The 24,811-nt window shown below is 40.3% G+C and overlaps 1 protein-coding gene across 1 annotated transcript in view; it reads right to left on the bottom strand.

Moving 5' to 3' along the window:
- The window catches only part of VAV3 (vav guanine nucleotide exchange factor 3), a 407,347-nt gene that overhangs the window by 310,686 nt on the left and 71,850 nt on the right, over positions 1-24,811 (bottom strand). The window contains exon 2 of the mRNA XM_081216948.1: positions 11,947-12,063. Coding sequence (XP_081073074.1) covers positions 11,947-12,063 — 117 coding nt within the window. The remainder of the gene's footprint in view (positions 1-11,946; positions 12,064-24,811) is intronic.

Below are 24,811 nucleotides of genomic sequence, written 5' to 3'. Positions count from 1 at the left end.
TTTCCATTTCTGGAAATAACATTCTTATAACAATACAAAGTGAGGATGCAAAGTCAAAGCAATATTTTTTATCATGCTTTTATCTCTTTATAACGTCTTTATCTCTCCAAATCATATGTACAGTTAAGTCTTCATAACTCAAAATTTTAAAGGAATGTCAATATTATTGAAAATAAAGTAGACCTTGGCAAAAAAAAAAAAAAATCCTAAGCTTAGGTGTTTTCAAAGAGGATTACACAACTAAGAACTATCAAAGCAAAACATTACTTTATGAAATACTATGTGTACATATTCATTTACCAATAAGTGGCATTTTAGAATTAGGAGGGATTTTAGATTTGACAAAACGACAAGTTAAACGACCATCCCAAAGGGTTCTGCTGGAAGAGGTGGGACCAGAATCTAGTTAAAATGTGCTTTACAAGTTATGTAAAACTCAGTGTGAATAAGTAGGCAGTAGTACTGGTATCCTTCTCCCAGTGGGTCTCCAGTACTTCAAAGAGGTTCTTCGTTCCACCCTAACGTGGCTTTTGTAACCAAGCAGGACCCTATGCGGCTTTCCTAGGACAGACCCTTCCCCCATCTCCTCTGCTTTAGCCCCTCTCTGAAGTACCTAGATAATATAATAGTAACTGATGCACATTTCCTGAGTTGTTTTACAGATGCAAAAATCCCACCAAATGGAAGACATTAACTACTTGATGACCATGAGCATGTAGCCCCCAAGCCTACCACGGCCTAATGAGTGATAATGTCAACCCCTCTCACACGGCCCTGTTACCTCACCATCAACCAGTCAGAGAATTGTGCACAAACCCTGGGACTCCCCTCCCTCACCTTGCCTTTAAAAATGCTTTCCTGAAACCCACCAAGGAGTTCCCAGTGTTTTGAGCACTAGCTGCCTGGACTCCTCCCTTGGCACCCTGCAATAAACACTGCACTTTCCTTCACCACAACCGGGTGTCAGTAGATTGGCTTTATTGCAGGCAGGTGAGCAGACCGAAGTTTGGTTCGGTAACAACTTCCTCCAGTGGTTCATCATTTTACTCTGTTTATTTCCTTAATGGCACTTATCACTGGGTGTAATTATCTTATTTATTTATGTTTTACTTGTTTTGTTTCCTGAACTCAAACAGCATCTTGAGGGAAGGGGACTACCTGTCCACAGTGGTTAACCAGCACTGGCCATGAAACCATACTCCTTCAGATGGGACTCGAACCCTCAGTCTCTGACTTAGGACAGGACTCAAACCCAGGTGTGCCTCAGTTGGGACTCAAACCCACAATCTTCCAACTGAAACTGAAACCACACAACTCAAATGGGACTTGAACCCATGTGCCAGGACTCGAACCCATTTTCGCCTCAGTTGGGACTCAAACCCACAATCTTCCAACTGAAACTGAAACCACACAACTCAAATGGGACTTGAACCCATGTGCCAAGACTCGAACCCATTTTCGCCTCAGTTGGGACTCAAACCCACAATCTTCCAACTGAAACTGAAACCACACAACTCAGATGGGACTTGAACCCATGTGCCAGGACTCGAACCCATTTTCGCCTCAGTTGGGACTCAAACCCACAATCTTCCAACTGAAACTGAAACCACACAACTCAGATGGGACTTGAACCCATGTGCCAAGACTCGAACCCAGCCAGAACCCAGATTGGGACGTGAACCCACAGTCTTTTAATTGAGATCACACACCTGGTCTCAGGATTTAATGAAGTTCAGGTTCTTTATGTCTCAAAGAATTCAGTGACAGACAAAGTGATAGGTAAGAAGTGGATTTATTTAGAGAGATACACATTCCATAGACAGAATGTGGTCCGTCTCAAAAGGCGAGAACAGCCTTGGGAGAAACACACTCCACAGACAGAGTGTGGTCCATCTCAGAGGCGAGAGGCCCCAAAATATGGTGTGGTTAATTTTTATGGTCTGGGTAATTTCATAAGCTAATGAGTGGCAGGATTATTCCAACTATTTGGGGAAGGGGCGGAGATTTCCAGGAATTGGGTCGCCGCCCACTTTTTGGCCTTTTGGTTGGCTTCAGATATGTCATGGCACTGGTGGGTGTGTCATTTAGATGCTAATGTATTACAATGAGCATATAACGAGGCTCAAGGTCCACTGGAAATCGAATCTTCCGCCATCTTGGATCTAGTTGGTTCCAACCAGTTTTTGTCATGTCCTATGACTATGTCATTCTTTTATTTTATTTTATTTTATTTTTGTGGTACGCGGGCCTCTCACTGTTGTGGCCTCTCCCGTTGTGGAGCACAGGCTCCGGACGCGCAGGCTCAGCGGCCATGGCTCACGGGCCCAGCCGCTCTGCGGCACGTGGGATCTTCCCGGACCGGGGCATGAACCCACGTCCCCTGCATCGGCAGGCGGACTCTCAACCACTGCGCCACCAGGGAAGCCCTGTGTCATTCTTTTAAAGGTTGTGCCCTGCGTCCTTCCCTCCTGTTTCAAAACCACACAGCTTGTCTCAGGACTTAATGAAGCTCAGGTTCTTTGTGCCTCGGCACAGGAGGAATCAGGCGAGAGACAAAGTGATAGGCAAGAAGTAGATTTATTAATACCCTTTGTAAAGAGGTTGCAGGAAAACAGGGCATGAGAAGATGATCATGTTCCAGGTCTCAGGTGAACCCCTGGGACAGGCATCAAGTGAGGGTCCTTGGCTTCGCACAGGAAAGAAATCATGAGTGAGCCATAGTAACGTGAAAGCAGAGATACACATTCCATAGGCAGAACGTGGTCTGTCTCAGGAGGTGAGGGCCCTGAGGTGTGGCAATTTTTATGGGCTGGGTAATTTCACAGGCTAATGAGTGGGAGGATTATTCCAACTATTTTGGGGAAGGGGCGGGGATTTCCAGGAATTGGGCTACCACCCAGTTTTTGGCCTTTTATGGGCAGCCTTGGAAATATCTTGGCACCTGCGGGTGTATCATGTAGCTAATGTATTACGAGTGTATAATGAGGCTCCATCATCAGCCGTCTTGGGCTGAATAGGTTCTAACCAGTTTTTGTTGTGTCCTCAGTGACTGTGTCATTCTTTTAGTGGTTGTGCCCTGCCCCCTTCCCTCCTGTCTTAGGCACATGCCCAGCAGAGGAAGCATGCAACCATTTGCAGAATGAAGGAAATGATGGGTGAATTGCTCAGGAGAAGTTACCACGGACTGAGCCTCTGCCAGACGCTGTGGCAACTGCTTTACCATAGAATGTGATTCACACTCCTCACTACAATCCTGTGAGGTAGGGATCGTCATTGGGCCCATCGTACAGATCAAAACATGGAGGCTCTGAGAAGCTGAGCAACCTCCCTCCCACATAGGGAGCTATGGGCAGGGAAGGTGAAACCCAGGTTTACTTGATCTCAAAGTCTCAGGAGCGGAGGAAGAGAGCCTGTTTAATGTGCCAGGGCCACACATCTGTAGGACACGGAAGGAGGATGAAGGTCCAGCTAGAACGAAGAGAATGGGCAGGAACAAGTCAGCAGAGTCAGCCCAGGAGGGTTCAGTACATCCAAGAACCAACTAAAGCCCAAGCGCTGGATAAAGTGGTGTGTGTGTATGTGATCTTTAAGTCACTGGAGATGAGGGGGTGAGGGATATGGAGAGGAAGGGGCACCCAGGCAACGAAAACAGTATTAATAAATATTAATCTGGAGAATGACAACAACTTAGATAATTTGGTGGGACTGAAACAAGGAGGATAATGGAGCTAGGAAAGCAAGACAAGGAGCCTGATCATGAATAACCTTGTGTGGCTTGAAAAAGGGTTTGGATTTTATTCTGTTATAAGCAACAGAGATCCACTATCAAGTTTTAAACCTCTGAGCAACATGATCAGCTTTGCATTTTTGCAATATTACTCCGAAAATGAGTTGGAGTGATTCAAACCTGAAGGCAGATTTGGGAGACTATTTCAATAATCCTTGTGATGGGGGCCTTAACTGTTTACTTTCTGGCAGAGTGAACAAAGGAATAGCTTTACCCAAATAGAAATGGGTTTGAAGAGGAAAAAAAAAAGTAGTCCAGTTTTATACACAGTGAGTTTGATGTGATCATGGGATATCTAAATTGCTACTCACATACACATTTGAGAAATCCTAGATTAATTAAAAGTTTAACTGTTTTCCTCACTTCAGGACTTTTCAGTGCCTTCACCATGCTATCTATATCCCATATGTAGAGGGAGGAGGTAACATGCAGTGTTTACCAAACTTATCTGAACAAGAATATTTTCCCCAGACTATTAACATTTCTCAGGACAATGGGGTTGCTTGGGAAATGCTGCTCTAGAAGTTTTCAACTGTATTAAAATTAGAGAACAGTGAAGTTTTTTTTGAACTGTCTCAAAAGCAGTTAGAAAGCAGACCAAAAAATGAGCCTGAATAATCACTAAGGTGTAAAGAATGAGCCTTGCATGGCTCAGCTTATTAACGTGGTAAGAATGGGGAAATCTGCCTAGTATTAAGGACCCCTGTGAAATATACTATCAAAGAGAGTGAAACAGATGTAGAGATTGCTTAAAAAGTCAGCTCTGTCCAAAAGCAAAGGAGAAGAATACTGCTAATGACACAGAAATTGTCTTAACAGCCAACTAGACACACACATTAGGGAAGGCTAGAAGCTGTTTCCTCTGTCTCAGCTTAAATAGACACAAATGAGGCCCTGGAACAAGCTTTCTTTGTTCAGGAAGGAATCCCTGGAGAGCTCTCCCTTAGTTATGTAAATATAGGCAAGCCACCTACTGCTCAGGAGGGAAAAGTAAAGGAGGCCTTTGTGGGTGGACAGAGGTTGACTCTTCACAGTATCCCTGCTAGGCTGTCTGCTGGAGGCTGAAAGTTGGCAGATTTGCAGGGCAAGTCCAGGCCCGCCTTGGAGGAAACACCAGAGATCCCGAATGCTGCTCTGAGAATAAAAGTTGGTACCCCTGTGGGGGCTGCCTAAGGAGGCCCTGACCCTAGATCACTGGCAGGAAAGGATATCAGGAGCTCCTAGACAGAATTCACTGCACAGCTAGAGAAATTTGGCCTGGCCAGGCTCAATGCTGAGGCTAAAATGCTGTGGGGAAGCCAGGAAGTATGCTTGGGTAGTGTGGGGCTAAGCAGGGCACGCCAGCATCAGAGCTGTCAAAGGCACCAAGCAGGGCCCGTCTTCACTAGCACCAGGCTAATGGGCCATCGACTGGAGGTCGAGCTTCTCGTGGTGCTTCGAAGCAAGACTGATTAGGGCCCAAATGACCGCAAAAGCCCCAGAGACTCCTGAATAATTTAGGATGGGAAATACTTTCAGAGAGAAGTGTCAAACTTCTAATAAGAGTAGAAGATCAAACAAATAATTATAAAAAGAGAGATTATATTTAAATACCAAAATTATTCATGCTGGGTACATAGGGATATGAGAAAAAATGTTTCGAATTGTTGATCAATGTGCATGCAGTACCCAATAAGGATCTTTCAAACCATGCCACGGTGAGGTCCCTGAGGCCACCCATGCCCAAGAAAAGCTCAGGAGCCTTTGGTTGGGAGGGTTTTCTTGTAACCAGGAAAGCCAGGTAGATTGCCAAGAGATACAGGTAGTAGGAAATCATGACAGATTTTCAAGTATCTAGTTTCATTGTGTCGGGATGCAATGAAATGCGCTTTGGAGGGTGCACTTCCCAACACACACAAAGGACTGGAAGTGGGGAATGAGGATATGGAGATTATCCAGTCATCCAGGTATGAGTGCTGAGGAGCTGGCCTGGGGTATTAGTACACACTGGGCAGGAAGAGGTCCTTGTACCCTTCTTTCTACATATACCCTGAGGTGTACAATTCATGCTGGGAAGGGTGAAAAAGTGGAAACACACAAACTTATAGGACACATCCTGAGCAAATACTCTCATAAGACATGATAAGGCATTACAGATGAGACAGAAATTGAAGAAGAAATGAAGCCCTATTCATTTCCAGGTGAAGGATTTAGCAGCCTCTTTAAGTCTTTTTTACCCTGAAGTTTTAAGGTAATCTTCAAATTATTCTGTAGGGTCCAAATATATATACTCAGCTGGGGGCCTCAGGAAGAAGTGAGTTCTCATCTGCAGAGGCATGCATGCCCATTTTCTTGACCCTGTAGAGCACAGACAAACATGGGAAGGATGCCTGATGACTCAGAGCCTCTTCCAAACCTGAAGATTATCTATGATACTCCTTGGGTCAAAGGTAAGGAAGAGAAAGCATTTACCACGAAGCTCGGATGGTTCTTCTATGTAATTATTTACATGCTGCAAAACAGAGATGTTCTATGACTCTGTGTATCTCCTCTTCTGTATATGACAGAAGATGGAGACACTACAGAATGGTCTCCAAGTTGTGTGGAACGTTGGTAACAGAAGAAAGGTTAACCTATCTACACAAATGAAATCATGTGATGGACAAAACCAGGTGAATCACTTAAGATTTCTCTCACTGCTGGTTGGAAGAACTAAGGAAAACTGGCCTGAGGAAGAAAAGGAAAGCTGTCTTGGCTCATGTCACAGAAAAATCCACAGATACATGTATTTGGCTTTGGGCACAGCATGAGTCCAGCCTCACATGATACCACTAGGATCCTCCTCAGCTCTGCTCTCACTGAACTGGGTCTGTTTTGAAACTCCATGTGGTTCCCAGATGGCCGTAGCCCCTCCAAGCCTCGTATCCACACACTTCCATGGCAGGTGGAGAGCAAAAACAAAACTGGCCCTGCCAATGTCTTAAACCATCATACAGGTCCTAACTGAGTGACCTGCCCCATACCCGAACTCATCACTATGGCCAAAGAGATGGGGTATTATAATTGATTAAACCACCCAAACTACATGATTGGCAAAGGGAAAAGGGAAAAGGGTGCTTTCTCAAAGGAGATCCAATGTCACAGAAGGAGGGAGAAAGACAGCTATGCAGGATAAAATAGATTAACACTGTAGCACAGTAGAAAGAACAAAGTTTATTTCCCAAGCTTGCTCCTCCAATATAATTAGTTCTTGTATTCAATTCAAAATTCAACTCCTATGTTTACCACTGAACCTGAAGCCCATTAACACCAGTAATTATAGTTGTAATAATAGTAACAATAAGAGTGAGACCAGCTAATATTTACCGAGTACTACATACTTTGGACCTGGATACTCTTTTTAAGCACTTTACATACATCATTTCATTTCTCACCTAATCTCAATTTATAGATGAGGAAACTGAAGCTCAAAGAGATTAAGTAGCCTGCACAAGATCACATACCATAAGGAGTGCAAACTGCAATCCAACTCAGAAACCATGTTCTTAGCCAAAACACGACACTACCTCTTCTCAGTTAATGTTCTTAACTGAATCCTTGATCCACACCTAAGCCAATACTCTGAATTCCTTTTGACATGCTTGTCCTGAACCTGAACACATAGAAACTACCCTACCGCTACTAATATCAGCTGGAACTACCTTCAGCCAGTTGTGATTCTCTTTGATTCAAGAAAACATATCACCTTACACTTGTCAGGTGCTTTACAACACTTGAAACAACAGACGTGACATCTGTGGGTAGCGGGAAGTAGGCCCTTATATCCACCTAGAGCTGCCAGGGGAAGGAACTGACTTCATCACTCATCTGCACAGCAGCAGCAGCTTGATTTCTGTTACTCACTAGAAATGTTCTCATTAAAGAAAAATCCCATGTGTTTCTGCACTGTAAGTGTGCCAACAGACAGCTCAGCAGGAAATGTTTCCAAACAACAAAAGTGTTAATCAGAAAATGACAATCTGAACAGAGGAATGGAAAATCCTTTATATGCAGCATGAAAGTGAGCAAATTTACAGCTCTTGTTGCAACGTTAAAAAGTAATTAATAATTTCTAACATTCCTGGGGGGAAAGGATTTTTTTTAATTACATTTCTCAAGCAGAGAGGTCAACTAATAAGATTTTACTTTTTGTTCTTGTTTTTACTAGAAAGCCAGAAAAGGATCCATCTTTTTGAAAAGTAAGAAAGTATGATTTTTCAGAATCACACAAAAACATAAACCCAAAGGCAGAGAGAGGTGGTAAAGGCTCTTAAAAGGGCACCTAAGCTCCTCCCACCTCAGAGCAGGAGGAAGACTCAGCAGGCTGAGGCCAGGACTCCACCTCTGGCGGGAACCTTATTCAGCACAGTTGACCCTTCAACAACAGAGGGCGGGAAGGTGTTGGGGACACAGATCCTCCCCACAGTCAAAAATCCATGTATAATTTAGTCGGCCCTCCATATATACGGTTTCCCCGTATCCACAGTTCTGCATCTGCAGATTCAACCAACCACGGATCGTGTAGTATTTATTGAAAAAATATCTGCTATAAGTGGACCCACACAGCTCAAACCCCCATTGTTCAAGGGCCAACTGTATTTAACAATCCTGAGAGCCAGAGTTAACCTCAAGGCCTCTCTCTGCTGACTCCTGAATGAGTTCAAGTTACTAAACTCATTCTCCATCCTTGCGTGATTTTTAACCAAAGTATAGAAAGAGTTCAGAACTATTCTAATTTTTGTTGACATATGAGTTTGAATTAAAATCAATACCCTACTTTCAGTGGGTAAAGAGCTCAATACTGGAAATTAAAGTGAACACTGAAAGGCAAAATTATCATAAGCCCTTCTAGAGCACCCAAAATGTGTGCTCTTCATTATCTCATTAGTGAAAAGGAAAATTACCATTCACTCGTGTTAACACATGCAGTATCCTAAATATAACTCATGCAGTATCCTAAATCTTTTCTCTCTTTCTAAAGGTAAAGTATAATTAGACTCCAAGTGACAGATCACTTGTGCTTTTTAATTTCATATGTTCCTTTGGTGTTTCTCCTGTGAGTTCATCCTTTTCCCTGAGCAAGCATCCACAAAGGAGTGAGATCCAAAACATAGGCAGCAGACAAGAAAAGCAGAGGGCTGAGAAGTCAGAAGCCCTGAGCGCCAGATCTTGCTCCGTCCCCAAGCAAGGAGAACTTGAAGTCACCATTTAACCTCCCCACCTCCCAGTTTCCTCATCTGAAAACTGGGAACACTTGCTTCCTTCCTTCACAAGACTATTATGAGAATCAAATGAGGTCAGTGATCTGAAACACTCTCCAAGCTTGAAAATGCTAAAAAAAAATAGATATTGTTATTGCAATTAATATATTCCTAGGTGAAATGGTACCAAGTATACATGGATCCTAGATTTACTATTTGTATGAATTAAGGCAGACAGGGAGCAGACAGATATTTTTCATTTTAAATTAATTGAAAAAATTTATGCCTCAAGGAACAGAGAGAAACAAACTAACCTGCCTACATCCTGTTAAAATTGATATTCACAATACCAGAAATTACTTTGTCTCTAAATTAGCAACCTATTCATTTCATTTTAACTTGAAAATGTTAAACTGCATGAATTGTCCAAGATCCATCACTTACAATCTAGGATTTGTAAATGGGGACAACACTAGAACCTACATGGTGGGATTGATATGAGAATTGAGTCAATACCTGCAAAGAACTTAGGCCCATGCTGGTCCAGGGCACTGGCTATGGGAATGTTTGCTCTGTTGTGCAGCAGCAGGGAACCAGTCAAATCTGGGGTCAAACCACTGTTCCAATCTCTACTAGATATGTGGATTTCAGACACAGGTTTGCTTATCTGTACAAGGAGGAAAATAATAATACTGGAACGTACACCTCATACGGTTGTTATAAGGATTAAAAAATATATTTGAAGATTGAAGAGAAATCTGCTACATCAAAAGGGTTCAATAAGTGGTGGCATTGGTGGTTTGGCTTAGAGATTATGTTTAATAGCAATAATACTGGTAAATTATGGAACAGCCCCTTAAATTCTTTAATTTTCAGTGGTTCATTTAGGTCAAATACAGTTTGGAAGTGATAGCTGCACCAATCTTGGCAGCAGCAAAAATGTATGTAATTTTAAAGTGGTAAATATAGGATCAAGTTCTATCCGCAATCCCAGGTTTAATTCTGTTTCAGACTTACCACTGCCAAAACATTTTAAGAAGCCAGAACTATGATTACCCATGAGAAGCATACGGTTAATTCCTTTATATTCAACTTTCTATAACCTCAGCTCTCCTACAAAGCTTCCATTGTAGGAAGCTAGCATGCAATGTTATTCCACTAAAACAAAGCCATGCATTTCTAAACAATTTTTATGACTTCACAGTCTTTGTCAACACCATTTTGTGCAAATTCAAACAACAAAAAATGAAGAGCTTTTTGAAAAGCTTTAAAAAGTCAAGACTTTTCTTTCATTTTTTCATTTCCCCAAAAGAGAGGGAGGAAATAAAGGAAAATCAAAGAAGATTTTTTTTTAAACTAGGAGGAAAGGTCAAAGAACAGCAAAAGATATCTTTATAAGCTGTTAAGGCATTTCTCTGGGCCAACAGCTTAGAGGACTGTCCACTTCACCTGGGATTCTCTCTGATTGCTCTTTGTCTTCATGGCTTCACTTCATGGCCATAGACAAATGTGCCACCACTTCTTTACAAGGAAGCTTGGTTTTCAGTTCCTTGTAACTATCACCATATGTTATCCTACATCACTTTTTTGGACCTCAAGACAACTAAATCACAGCTGGCCAGAGAAACAGGAATCCTAAAAACCATATCCTTATACCCATTTCCTTTTGTACAGACTTCTAAGCGGGCAGGTGGTCTGATGATGGAGAAGACTGCTGAAGTCCAGATCACGAAGTGACCAAGAGCGAACCCATGCCTTCTTTCTCCCTGGGCAGGTTGGCTTCCCCATACTTGCTCCATGTCAGCATCAAATTTTTTACATTTCTGTTTCAAGTTTGTGCTATTTATTCCCACTGCCAAGCAAACTAATCCATTGCTTGCTTTTTATTTTATAATAAAAATATTACACTTAGAGGGGTGGGATAGGGTGGGTGGGAGGGAGGTTCAAGAGGGAGGGAATATGGGGATATATGTATGCATATGGCTGATTTACTTTGTTATATAACAGAAACTAACACAGCACTGTGAAGCGATTATACTCCAATAAAGATGTATAATAAAAAAATTACATCTTAAAAATCAAATGAAGTGTCACTCTCAAACAGCCTTTTGATGAGACACTAGCACCTGAATTATCAGAGTAAGAGCAAACTTCTCAAGATCTTTTAGGTTTTTCCCTGCTTATTTTCACAATGCAATTATGACATCAGAGGTTACCTAACTGCCTGACTCTTTTATGGCTTCTCAGACACAAGAAGTTTAACTTTATGCCCAATCACTTCAAAATAAATGAATGTAACTTTTAAAAGCTTGATTTCTATCCTTTTCCTTTTGATTCTTTTGAAAGGAAGTCACCTATTATACACAAGTGCTTGGTGTACATATAAGTAATAAAAGCAAACATTAAAACCAATTTACATGTGACAAATATCATTGAAATCTAACGATCTAACATGTATCTGCTGAAATCCAAGCAATAGGAGTTATTCAACAATCTCAAACATTTCAGCGATTTCATGTGTTCTGCAAGTCACCTACCCAAATGCCAAAACAGGCAACAGAACATTCTCAACTTCCCAAAATTAGAGGCCTTTCAGGTTTGGAGAAGACTGGAGGGAAAGAATGTCCTCAGTCATGACAGCCCAACAAACCATCTAAAAGATGGGAAATAGTAGTCCTGCCCTCTGAGATAACCAACAGGAAAAGTTACCTCTGGATAAAAAATTCCCCTTATACTGCTTTAATTAAAAATAATAATAATTCTAATCTCATTTGGACAGTTGTTGCTATTATTTTTTTGGCTAAGCCACCTACATGTAAAATTTAACTACATAATGCAGACACCACTTCAGTCACATGTCCTACTTCAAGATAAGAAACAACAGTTATTTGATAAAATGTTCTTGAATTTAAAAATACATAAAAAATAAAATGTAATTACCTTTCCAAAGTCACGGACATCAAACAAGTCAAACGCCTCAAAGAGTTCACTCTTTCTCATTCCAAACGTCTCACAACAGGCCGTGAGGAATGTCCTTATGTTCTTCAAACAGAGAAACTGAGGAATGGGAAACAGCTATTAGTATATAGCGAATCATTCTGAATGCTACCTATCCTCTGTCATGCCCAGAATGCTGGGGAAATGCCAACAAAGAATCCATCCACTTTTCAGGTTGTTTTCAATTACTCCTTCATCAGTACTTAAATGATTACCCACTCTCTCCCAGGCACCGGTGACACAGCTGTGAACAAGGCAGACGGAAGTCTGCCCTCAGGATACTTACATCCTAATAAGAGGAGACAGACAAGAACAAACTCAGCAACAAAATCAAAAAAGTAAATATTTTTATTTTCATATGGTGATAAGTGCAATAGAGAAAAATAAAGCCAGGAGGAGAGATCAGGAGTGCTGGGTGAGGTGTGGGGAGCTTCAGCAAGATGGTTAGAGAAGGTGTCAGTGAGAAGAGGACAGATAAGCAGCAGAGATTTGAAGGTGGTAAAGAAGCAACCATGCAGAATTACAGGACAGAGTATTCAGACTAAAGTAGCAGCCCATGCCAAGGCCCTGAGGCAGAAGCTTCTGAGGTTATATCTGAGGAAGGGGCCAATGTGGGTAGAGCAGAGTGGATGACAAGGAGCACGGCAGGAAGTGAGCTGGAAAGGCAATGAGGTCAGACGATGAAGGACCCTGTTGGACAGGCTTTTACTCTAAACGAGATGGGAAGTCATCGGAGGCCTTGGGACAGAGTCTGATATTTTAAAAGTTTTGTTTTTCTTTCTTTTAAAAAATTTTATTGAGGTATAGTTGATTTAAAACTATACCTCAATAAAGTTTCAGGTGTACAACATAGTGATTCAAAATTTTTATAGATTATACTCCATTTAAAGTTAAAAAATACTGGCTGTATTCTGTGTGCTGTACAAGATATCCTTGCAGCTTATTTTTTTTCTAATAATACTTAACTCTATATTAAAAATACTACTATTTCAACAAGTGATCAACATAAAACATTTAAATGAAATTAGTTTTAGTACTAAATCTTTGAAATCTAGTATACACTTAACAGCATATCTCAGTTCAGACTAGCCCCATTTCAAGTGCTCCATAGCCATACGTGGCTAGTTGCTGTCATACTGGACAGCACAGTCCTAGAGTTTCAAGTGCAGGTTTGTAAACAGGTCCCTCTCACGTATACAAAATATGCATAGACATAGCAAGTACAAACTTCTCAGCTGAGCTTTTAAGGCCCTCTATAACGCGCCCCACCATTGCAGTCAGGCTGTTCTCCTTGTTGGTGCTCGTTACTCCATGTTCATTCCTGCTTCTATGCTTGAACTTTGCCATTCCTCTAGCCAATAACCCTCTCTCTTTTCCCTTTTCTATTCTAACTCCCAGCCCAGCTACAGTTCCATCTCCTTCTGGACTGCAACAGTTCCTATTGCTCTTTCTTCAGAGCTTCTTTGTTGTTGTTGTTATTGTTTTGTTTTTTGAATATAGATCAAAAGGGGCTGGAGCAAGACTAGAGACAGTAATACCAGACAGGAAGCTATTACAATAATCTGGGTGAGAGACAGCCATGGGAAGTCCAGGTGTTCAATTTTGACTCTTAAATTTGAGATGCCTATTAGTCATCCAATGGAACACAGGGCAGCAGACAACTGGATATACAAGTCTGGAGTCCAGGACACAGGTGTGTACTCCAGACTTAAATCTGAGAGTCTTTAGAGTATACAAAACAATTTTAACCATGACGTTTTCTGAGATGACTTTGGGAGAAAGAAGAGGGGAGGAGGGGACTTGGGGCCAGGTCATCTTGGATCAGGAAAAAAGGAGGAGTCCACAAAGGGGCAGAGAAAGAGGAGCCAGTAAGGAAGGAGAACAACCAGGTGAACATGTTTTTCCTGAAGCCAAGTAAAGAAGGTGTTTCTAGGAAGAAGGGGTGATAAGCTGTGTCAGCTGCTGCTGCTACTCAAATAAGATTTTGACCAGGTGCTGTCCTGGGAATCTGGCCGTGTGAAGGTTATGGGTGCACCTTGACAAAAGCAGGTCCCATGTGGAGGATGGGGGTGGGGAAAGGCTGAGCAGAGCAGCTTCAAGAGACAATGGGAAGAGAGAAAGTAAAGATAGAATACAGATTCTTAGGAGTTTTGCTGCAAAAGGGAACAGAGGATTGAGGAGGTAGTCAGAGAGAAAGAGGTCAAGGAAGGGCTTTTTAACAATGGAAGCTGTTACAACATGTTTCTATTTTGACAGGAATAACTTGATAGAGGGGAAAGATGGTCACACAAGGGAGAGGGACAGTCGCCCAAAGGAAGTTCTTGAGTGGGCAAAGGAGTGGGGTCTGATGTTCAAGCAGAGAAAGTGACCTTGGAGAACACGCTCATCTCATCACTACTAACAGGGACAAGGGGGAAGGCAGATGCTATCGTCACTTAGACAACCAACAGAATTTACTTTCACTATCTACAATGCAGATCCACCTACGCGTAGTACACACATATCCTGAAAGTGAATTTCGGAAATAGTAGTTGCAATGGCACATGTAAAAATAAAATTATTAACCTCCAATAAGTGAGAGATCTATTAGCTAATTATTGCATCTTTGCCTTTTTGTTTTTTAAAGCACTGTCAATATTTTATTTTGTTGTTCTGTTTTCCATCTTGGTTTGTTTTTTAATTTGCAGAAAGCACATTTTACTTCCTTTACTTTGGAAAAATTCAGATTTTTCATGGGCTTAACCCAGACACAGTTTTACCCTTTACAGGAATCCTTCTTGAGGCTTAAGTATTTCAGGAGGGGTTAAAACCACAGGGGAAGCATCATAAACCCTTTGAAGTACAAAGGCAGCAGCCAAACTGCACATACAGTTACTGCTTTCATTTTAAAAAATTCATAAGAGAACTTTACAACACGTAACCACTCTACATGTAGCTCTTTCACATAGAATTGCCTATTTACAGATTAAAAGCCTTGCATTCTGCCAAGATAGACAATAATTACTCTCTTGGGGATTATGCAACATCTCTCCTGCAATATTTTTTACATAATTAAGTGCCCAACTCATAGCTCACCAAGGAACAAAGCATAATTGCACATGCTACCCTCTGAAGATTTCACACCAAACTCAAATTTTCCCCTGTATAGGAAAAACTACAGTAGACCTCCATTCAAGTGCTTTGACCATTAATTCAAAAAAGTATCATTACTGAAAGTAAAAAAAAAGAAAGAAATGTTGTCATTACTGTATGCATACAAGAAATGATTTAAAAACAGAACTTTCCCTCACTTCTGGAACCAATCTTAACTTTATTTTCCCCTTAACTAATTCAATTCTATTAAATTCCACAAATATTTACTGGATTTGAAGAACGTCACTGGTATGCTCTCGCATTTCCAGGCAATCATCAAGTTTGGTCACCCCTTTATTTATGTATTTTTTCAGTCAACAGGTTTTGACTGCCTACAATGTTCCAGACACTGGAAATGCTAAAAATGAGTAAGACAAGCTTCTCTATTAATCACAGTTGGAAATTTTCATAGCTTTCCCAAAATTGGCTAATAACACTAGGATCACACTTCCCTTAATGGCTCTGTGCAAGTACAGGAAGAGAGTTGAGGGATGGAGGGAGTGGGCCCTAATGCCATCACAGAAGCCCTGGACAGGGCTGGACCTGTCAACCTGCCTGCCCACCTACCATCAGACTTTTGCTTTTCCTTACGTTGAACTTTCTCCTTTTCCAGTTTATTTTCTAAAATTTCAAACCAAAAGAAAAATAGAAAGAATAGTACAATAAACACTCCATTTATACAATAACTGTAACATACTGCCATATGGGTTTTTGTGTGCCAACCATATCTCTATATATTTATAAAAATTCATATGTTAAAGTAAGTTCAGACACCATGGCACTTCACTCCTAAATAACTCAACATGCATCTCCTAGGAATGAGGATATTTTCCTAAATACCTACAACACCATTACCACCCCAAGAAGATAAACAACAATTCCATATTATTTCATATCCATTCCATGTCCAAATTTCATCAGTTGCCTACCCCATGTCTTTTTTACACTATCCCATCTATCCACACCCAATCTAGGGATCAATTCAGTTTTACCCATTATATTTGGTTGCTTAATTTTGAAGGATCTTTTAATCTAAAAATCCTGCTGCCTTTTTTTTTTTTTTTTTAATGACTGTCTTTTGGAAGAGTCCAGACCTAGGTATCTTATAGAATGTCCCGCATTCGGCATTTGTCAGATTATTTCCTCTTGGTATCATTATACTTATTTCCCCATCACTTATATTTCCTATGAACCAAAGCTAAGTCAAGATACAAGTTAAACAATTTTGGAAAAAATATTTTATACTGTGAACTTCATAGTTCATCATATCAGAAGACAAAATGTTAGGGTAATCCATTATTATTGATGTTAGGCTTGATTACTTGGTTAAGATGGTTATTGTCACATCTCTCTATTGTAAAGGTACATGTTCCCCTTTACATTAATAAAGCCTGGGGGTGATAATTTGTTACCATGTGGCTATCCTATTTCCCAATAATTTTTCACCATAGATTTAGCATCCACTGATAACCCTTGCTTTGATTATTCCATTTGGGACTGCAAAATTCTATCATTCCTTCCACATTTATTAGCTGGTATTCTCAGCTAAAGACAAGCTTACCCTGCCCTCCACCCTCCTTTTTAAATCTTTGTTTGTGTAATAATTAATTGCCATCATTATTCTTTTTGATGTTCATATTGTCCCAAATTTGGCCACTGGGGGTCTCTTCTGTGACCTTTTGACGACTCCATTAAACTTTGTTTTCTTACATCAAGCCGGCCCAGGCCCACGTCATATTTTCTCTGCCTAAGTTCTGTAATCAGCCATTTCTCCAAACAGTTCCATTTCAATTTATATGGTAAATGGTATTATTTAGAAAACAAAGGCTGGGGCTTCCCTAGTGGCATTGGGGACACAGGTTCGCGCCCCGGTCCGGGAAGATCCCACATGCCGCGGAGTGGCTGGGCCCCATGAGCCATGGCCGCTGACCCTGTGCGTCCAGAGCCTGTGCTACACAGCGGGAGAGGCCACAACAGTGAGAGGCCCGCGTACCGCAAAAAAACAAAAAAAGAAAACAAAGTCTGAGCATCAGGCTACTCCCAAATTACATGAGCCAATTACATCAAATGAACCAGCAACTCCACCCTTTGCTTAAGCAATCTATCACTTGCAACAGAAAGAGTTAATGTAAACAAGAATGGCCTAATTGGTCTTCAAAGTACCTCTCCAAATCCTATCATTTTCTTTATGGAATGCCTAATAAGCAAACTCTTATCTCACTCTGTTAAGAAACAGAAAACTTGAATTCACTAAAGACTGGTGAACAGAGAGTTTCTTTCTGCCTAGGGATGTTGTTGGTGTTTTGACATGCTGATAGTCCTTCGTAGCATCTGCAGCAGCTTAAAACCTTCTGTATTCAGACCCGTTGCACAAAGACAGATACACCTCATTATTTCAGTTCATAATCATACCTTATGTTTGACCAAAAATTATATAACTTTGATAAATCACCTAGTTGATTTATAAGACAGAACTTTAGGATTTTTTAGAATTTAGGATTAGGATTTTAAAAACGAGAATTAAATAACTCTAGGATTGTTTAAATATTAAATATATCCACACATGATAGTTACCAAAATCAAGGACACATGAAAGGTAGAAATAGCACTTTCTCTCTTAACAAATGTTAATGAGTTTCCTTTTGTGTATCCAGGATACACAAATGGTCTAAATAGCATTTTCTCTCTTAACAGATATTAATGAGTTGACTTTTATGAAGTTTCATAAAATGTCTCCCCCCTCAAATGGGAATTTATTTATTTATTTATTTACTTACTTACTTACTTACTTATTTATGTATTTAATGCTGTCAAACAGTGCTTGACAGTAGGTTGTTTTTCCTTTTTTAAATTTTTAGTTATTTGTTTGTTTGTTTGTTTGTTTATGGCTGCATTAGGTCTTCATTGCTGCAGGCGGGCTTTCTTTAGTTGCGTTGAGCGGGGGCTACTCTTCATTGTGGTGTGCGAGCTTCCCATTGTGGTGGCTTCTCTTGTTATGGAGCACAGGTTATAGGCACCCGGGCTTCAGTAGTTGCGGCATGTAGGCTCAGTAATTGTGGCTCGTGAGCTCTAGGGCACAGGCTCAGTAGTTGTGGCGCACGGGCTTAGTTGCTCCACGGCATGTGGGATCTTCCCGGACCAGGGATAGAACCCGTGTCCCCTGCATTGGCGGGCAGATTCTTAACCACTGCGCCACCAGGAAAGCCTGGTTAATTGAATGAAACTGCCAAAAACTGGGTATTATTAAAAAAAATAATAATATGACCCAAACTCTGCCCTCAAAAGAGATATCGTAGTCCAGCAAAGCGTACAGACAAGTGAACACGGAGTTACATAACAACATGGCAAATGCTATGAAGATAGCATTCAAAGGTCCCTCGGGAGTCCTGGAGTATCAGAGACAGCCTTCTGAAGTAAGCGATCAAGGATGACTCCCACTCACTGCAGGGTGATTGGGAGTCAGCCACAAAAAGAGGGGGAATGGTTGATGTTCAGGGAGCAGAAGAGAAAGTGCCACACTTGGGATGTGAGGGTGTCCAGGCACAGGATGGCATGAGGATGAGACAAGACAAAGAATGGACTGGTGGGGGCGGGGGAAGGGGTTCAGAATGGACACAACCCTCTGGGGGGCAGTGAGAGCAGGGCTGGACAGGGGAGCTGGGACTTACTGAGCAAGCCCAAGGGATGTGGGCTTTATCCTAGAAGAAACATTGAGGTTTTTAAATAGGAGAGTGGAATTCTCAATTTTGCATTGTATGACTACTGTAGTCATTTTTAAGTGTCTGCTATATACCAAGCTCTATGCTAAACGTTTATGTCTTTTCATCCTCACAACACCTCAATCAGGAAAGTTTTATTTTTTTTCTTCCGTATATACAGAGGCTTAGACATTTACCCAACTTTATATAACTGCATATGCCAAAGTAATGGAGTCATAATTCAAATCCAGACATTCTGGCTACAGAGCTTATATCCTTATCAACTCTGTTATACTAGCTCCATTTTGAAGTGTGCAGAATTAACCGTTTTTCTTTTCTCTGTATTAAGGAGATTATGTGGGGTAAATAAGACAAGAATAGGATGCTGTCATATTCATTTAAGGAAAAAAATCATGGTGATTTGGACTAGGATGGTAGAAGGAGAAAGGGAAAGAACTCTATAAGGTAATATGGAAAGGAAATACCTGGTAACTGATTGAATATGGGTGGGGTGGAGGGAGTGAGGGAGAAAAGAAGAATTAAGAATCATACCCAGAGCTCTGTCCTGAGCACTGCAAGGACACTGGGGTTGTTCCCTGAAAATGGTAACTTAGCAAGTTAGGGAACAGGGTATGTGGAAAGGGGCCACAAACTGAGTCAACTAATTCTTGTCTTTATCTGAAAAGGCCTGGTAAGGAGACACTCCACAGCCTCTCTCTCAGGTATATCCAGTGACAAGGGACACATTCTAATATAGCCCACAGTCTTCAGCCACCATGCTCACCCTCTCTGCTCCTTCAGAAATTCATCAACAGCTTGCTTATTTATTACGGGTTGAAAAGCATTCAATAAAGACGCAGAAAACCTTCAAAGAAGAAAGCTTAACACGTTCAAGGTCTGAGACACCCTGAAAATTATACATCAGGCCAGAGCTCTCTAGATTAGAAAATGTTTCATAACCAAATAGCTATCACAACAGAAGAAGCCAAGTGGCTTTTCACGGCCCTGCCTCTTAATCTTACCACTTCAATGCTAGTGATACTGATGTTACAGAAAGGAAACATTTAAAGGTCAGGCTGCTAAAGTTCACTATAAAATGCTTAAAGACTCTCTTTTCTACTCCTTTTATAAAAGTATATGGTTTCCTTTCCCTCTATGTGTGTAGAAACCATTTTGACTTTTCTCAACAATATGAATGCAAACAGGATCGCTTCCCTTTTTTATTTGAAAGAATAAACATGTACTTCTCTAAAATTGTTGGCAATAATGGTCTAAAGTTAACTGAGGCTACGAAACAGGAAAAACCTCCACAGCTTAGGAAATAAGTTATTTCAGTCTCAGCTGAGAAATGGTATCTTGTGGGAAGGGCGACAATTTCTAATACAGCTTTACAACCCTGCAAACATGCTGACTTACTATAATTTTCATAGGAACCACCAACAGCCAGGCTGTCAGATAAAGAAGTCTTCAGGGTCTCATTTCGTGGTGGGCCACTCATCTCATTTGAAAGAAAGTCTCTGAATTTGAGAGTTTGGCATAATTCAAATTATGAGTGGCCATTAACAGGCTGATTGACAGTTTTGAAGGCACAGAAGAGACCACGAGGAAGCTCATCAACAAATATTAAAGTATAAGGAGAGCTTTCCTTCTTAGCTGAGCCTCTGTGCAGACTTATTCAAGCCTCTACCTAGTACCCTGCCATTCTAACTCCTCCTAACTGCTCACGTTTTGTAGAAGTAGCAGGCAGGAAGGCATGGAAGGGAAATATTAAGAAATCAAGTTTCTCCCCTTACTGGGGTTTTCTACCTCTGTCCCTTTTGCCATATCTTCCCCTCTCTCCCTCTACATCTGTCTTTTAAAATTAGGTCGGCTAAACCTTACATCTTTTGGAAATTGTTTTTTAAAAAGAAATAAAACAAGAATAATTTTTATTTGTATGAGTACCTCATTTGTCCCTTTCACTTGTGAGTTAGTAGGTCCCCGTAGAAGAGGCATCATCACCATTGCTCTATGAAGAAATCATATCTACAGATGCCTTCTGAATAATTATAAAATAATTATGCTGAACTCAGCATCAATCCAGGACTGCACAATATCTCCAGTTTTCCTCTTGATCCTATTATTACAAATAAATGAAGCCATTAAAGGACACTCAGGAAGAAGACCAGAAATGGACGAGGGCCTTTTCTTAGCTCCAATTTTGCACTCAAGTCCCTAAACTAAAACTGACATATTTTCAGTAAACTAAAAGCCAATATTTCCATTTCGATTACTGTCCAGGCTGCAATTCATTTTTAGAGGATTAAATTTTTTTAATCACAAATATAATAATTTGGGCTTCCCTGGTGGCGCAGTGGTTGAGAGTCCGCCTGCCGATGCAAGGGACACACGTTTGTGCCCTGGGCCGGGAAGATCCCACATGCCGCGGAGCGGCTAGGCCCGTGAGCCATGGCCGCTGAGCCTGCGTGTCCGGAGCCTGTGCTCTGCAACGGGAGAGGCCACAACAGTGAGAGGTCCGCATACCGCAAAAAATAATAATAATAATAATATTTTAATAACATAAATTTACAGGGTTGTTTTTTTTTGGATTCTCACAAAAATTCTTTATGATAAAGTAGATACAATTCTTATTTTACCCACAAAGAAATCATTACTTAAAGAAGTGAACTGACTATCCCAATATATAAACAGCAAGTGTCAGCATACAGACTTTTTTTGAATTTTTGAATTTTAGAATTTTATTTTATTTTTCTATACAGCAGGTTCCTATTAGTTATCCATTTTATACACATCAGTGTATACATGTCAATCCCAATCTCCCAATTCATCACACAACCACCACCACCCCACCACCGCTTTACCCCCTTGGTGTCCATAGGTTTGTTCTCTACATCTGTGTCTCAACTTCTGCCCTACAAACTGGTTCATCTGTACCATTTTTCTAGGTTCCACATATGTGCATTAATATACAATATGTGTTTTTCTCCTTCTGGCTTACTTCACTCTGTATGACAGTCTCTAGATCCATCCACGTCTCAACAAATGACCCAATTTCGTTCCTTTTTATGGCTGGGTAATATTCCACTGTATATATGTACCACAACTTCTTTATCCATTCTTCTGACGATGGGCATTTAGGTTGCTTCCATAACCTGGCTATTGTAAATAGTGCTGCAATGAACATTATGGTACATGACTCTTTTGAATTATGGTTCTCCCAGGGTATATACCCAGTAGTGGGATTGCTGGGACATATGGTAATTCTATTTTTAGTTTTTTAAGGCACCTCCATACTGTCCTCCATAGTGGCTGTATCAATTTACATTCCCACCAACAGTGCAAGAGGGTTCCCTTTTCTCCACACCCTCTCGAGCATCGTCTGTTTGTAGATTTTCCGATGATGCCCATTCTAACTGGTGTGATGTGATACTTCGTTGTAGTTTTGATTTGCATTTCTCTAATAAACAGTGATGTTGAGCAGCTTTTCATGTGCTTCTTGGCCATCTGTATGTCTTCTTTGTAGAAATGTCTATTTAGATCTTCTGCCCATTTTTGGATTGGGTTGTTTGCTTTTTTAATATTGCGCTGCATGAGCTGTTTATATATTTTGGAGATTAATCCTTTGTCTGTTGATTCATTTGCAAATATTTTCTCCCATTCTGAGGCTTGTCTTTTCGTCTTGTTTATGGTTTCCTTTGCTGTGCAAAAGGTTTTAAGTTTCATTAGGTCCCATTTGTTTATTTTTCTTTTTATTTCCATTACTCTAGGAGGTGGATGCAAAAATATCTTGCTGTGATTTATGCCAAAGACTGTTCTTCCTATGTTTTCCTCTTAAGAGTTTTATAGTGTCCAGTCTTACATTTAGGTCTCTAATCCATTTTGAGTTTATTTTTGTGTATGGTGCTAGGGAGTGTTCTAATTTCATTCTTTTACATGTAGCTCTCCAGTTTTCCCAGCACCAGTTATTGAAGAGACTGTCTTTTCTCCATTGTATATCATTGCCTCCTTTGTCATAGATTAGTTGACCATAGGTGTGTGGGTTTATCTCTGGGCTTTCTATCTTGTTCCTTTGATCTATATTTCTGTTTTCATGCCAGTACAATATTGTCCTGATTACTGTAGCTTTGTAGTATAGTCTGAAGTCAGGGAGTCTGATAACTCCAGCTATGCTTTTTTCCCTCAAGACTGCTTTAGCTATTCGGGGTCTTTTGTGTCTCCATACAAATTTTAAGATTTTTTGTTCTGGTTCTGTAAAAAACGCCATTGGTAATTTGATAGGGATTGCACTGAATCTGTAGATTGCTTTGGGTAGTATAGTCATTTTCACGATATTGATCCTTCCAATCCAAGAACATGGTATATCTCTCCATCTGTTGGTATCATCTTTAATTTCTATCATCAGTGTCTTATAGTTTTCTGCATACAGTTCTTTTGTCTCCCTAGGTAGGTTTATTCCTAGGTATTTTATTCTTTTTGTTGCAATGGTAAATGGGAGTGTTTCCTTAATTTCTCTTTCAGATTTTTCATCATTGGTATATAGGAATGCAAGAGATTTCTGGGCATTAATTTTGTATCCTGCAACTTTACCAAATTCATTGATTAGCTCTAGTAGGTTTCTGGTGGCATCGTTAGGATTCTCTATGTATAGTATCATGTCATCTGCAAACAGTGACAGTTTTACTTCTTCTTTTCCAATTTATATTCCTTTTATTTCTTTTTCTTCCCTGATTGCCATGGCTTGGACTTCCAAAACTATGTTGAATAATAGTGGTGACAGTGGACATCCTTGTCTTGTTCCTCATCTTACAGGAAATGCTTTCAGTTTTTCACCATTCAGAATGATGTTTGCGGTGGGTTTGTTATATATGGCCTTTATTATGTTGAGGTACGTTCCCTCTATGCCCACTTTCTGGAGAGTTTTTATCATAAATGGGTGTTGAATTTTGTCAAAAGCTCTTTCTGCATCTATTGAGATGATCATATGGTATTTCTTCTTCAATTTGTTAATATGGTGTGTCACATTGATTGATTTGCCTATACTGAAGAATCCTTGCATCCCTGGGATAAATCCCACTGGATCATGGTGCATGATCGTTTTAATGCGTTGTTGGATTCTGTTTGCTAGTATTTTGTTGAGGATTTTTGCATCTATATTCATCAGTGATATTGGTCTGTAATTTTCTTTTTTTGTAGTATCTTTGTCTGGTTTTGGTAGCAGGGTGATGGTGGCCTCATAGAATGAGTTTGGGAGTGTTCCTTCCTCTGCAATTTTTTGGAAGAGTTTGAGAAGGATGGGTGTTAGCTCTTCTCTAAATGTTTGATAGAATTCACCTGTGAAGCCATCTGGTCCTGGGCTTTTGTTTGTTGGAAGATTTTTAATCACAGTTTCAATTACAGTGCTTGTGATTGGTCTGTTCATATTTTCTATTTCTTCCTGGTTCAGTCTTGGAAGGTTATACCTTTCTAAGAATTTGTCCATTTCTTCCAGGTTGTCCATTTTATTGGCATAGAGTTGCTTGCAGTAGTCTCTTAGGATGCTTTGTAGTTCTGCAGTGTCTATTGTAACTTCTCCTTTTTCACTTTTAATTTAATTGATTTGAGTTCTCTCCCTCTTTTCCTTGATGAGTCTGGTTAATGGTTTATTAATTTCATTTATATTCTCAAAGAACCAGCTTTTAGCTTTATTGATCTTTGCTACTGTTTTGTTTCTATTTCATTTAGTTCTGCTCTGATCTTTATGATTTCTTTCCTTCTGCTAACCTTGAGTTTTGTTTGTTCTTCTTTCTCTAGTTCCTTTAGGTGTAAGGTTAGATTGTTTATTTGAGATTTTTCTTGTTTCTTGAGGAAGGCTTGTATAGCTATAAACCTCCCTCTTAGAACTGCTTTTGCTGCATCCCATAGGTTTTGGATCATCGTGTTTTCATTGTCATTTGTCTCTAGGTATTTTTTGATTTCCTCTTTGATTTCCTCAGTGATCT

The sequence above is a fragment of the Mesoplodon bidens genome (genome assembly GCF_964165515.1).
Source record: "Mesoplodon bidens genome assembly, chromosome: 2".
Taxonomy (NCBI): Eukaryota; Metazoa; Chordata; class Mammalia; order Artiodactyla; family Ziphiidae; genus Mesoplodon; species Mesoplodon bidens.
The sequence above is the reverse complement of the archived record's forward strand: the minus strand, read 5'-3'. Positions and strand labels throughout refer to the sequence as shown.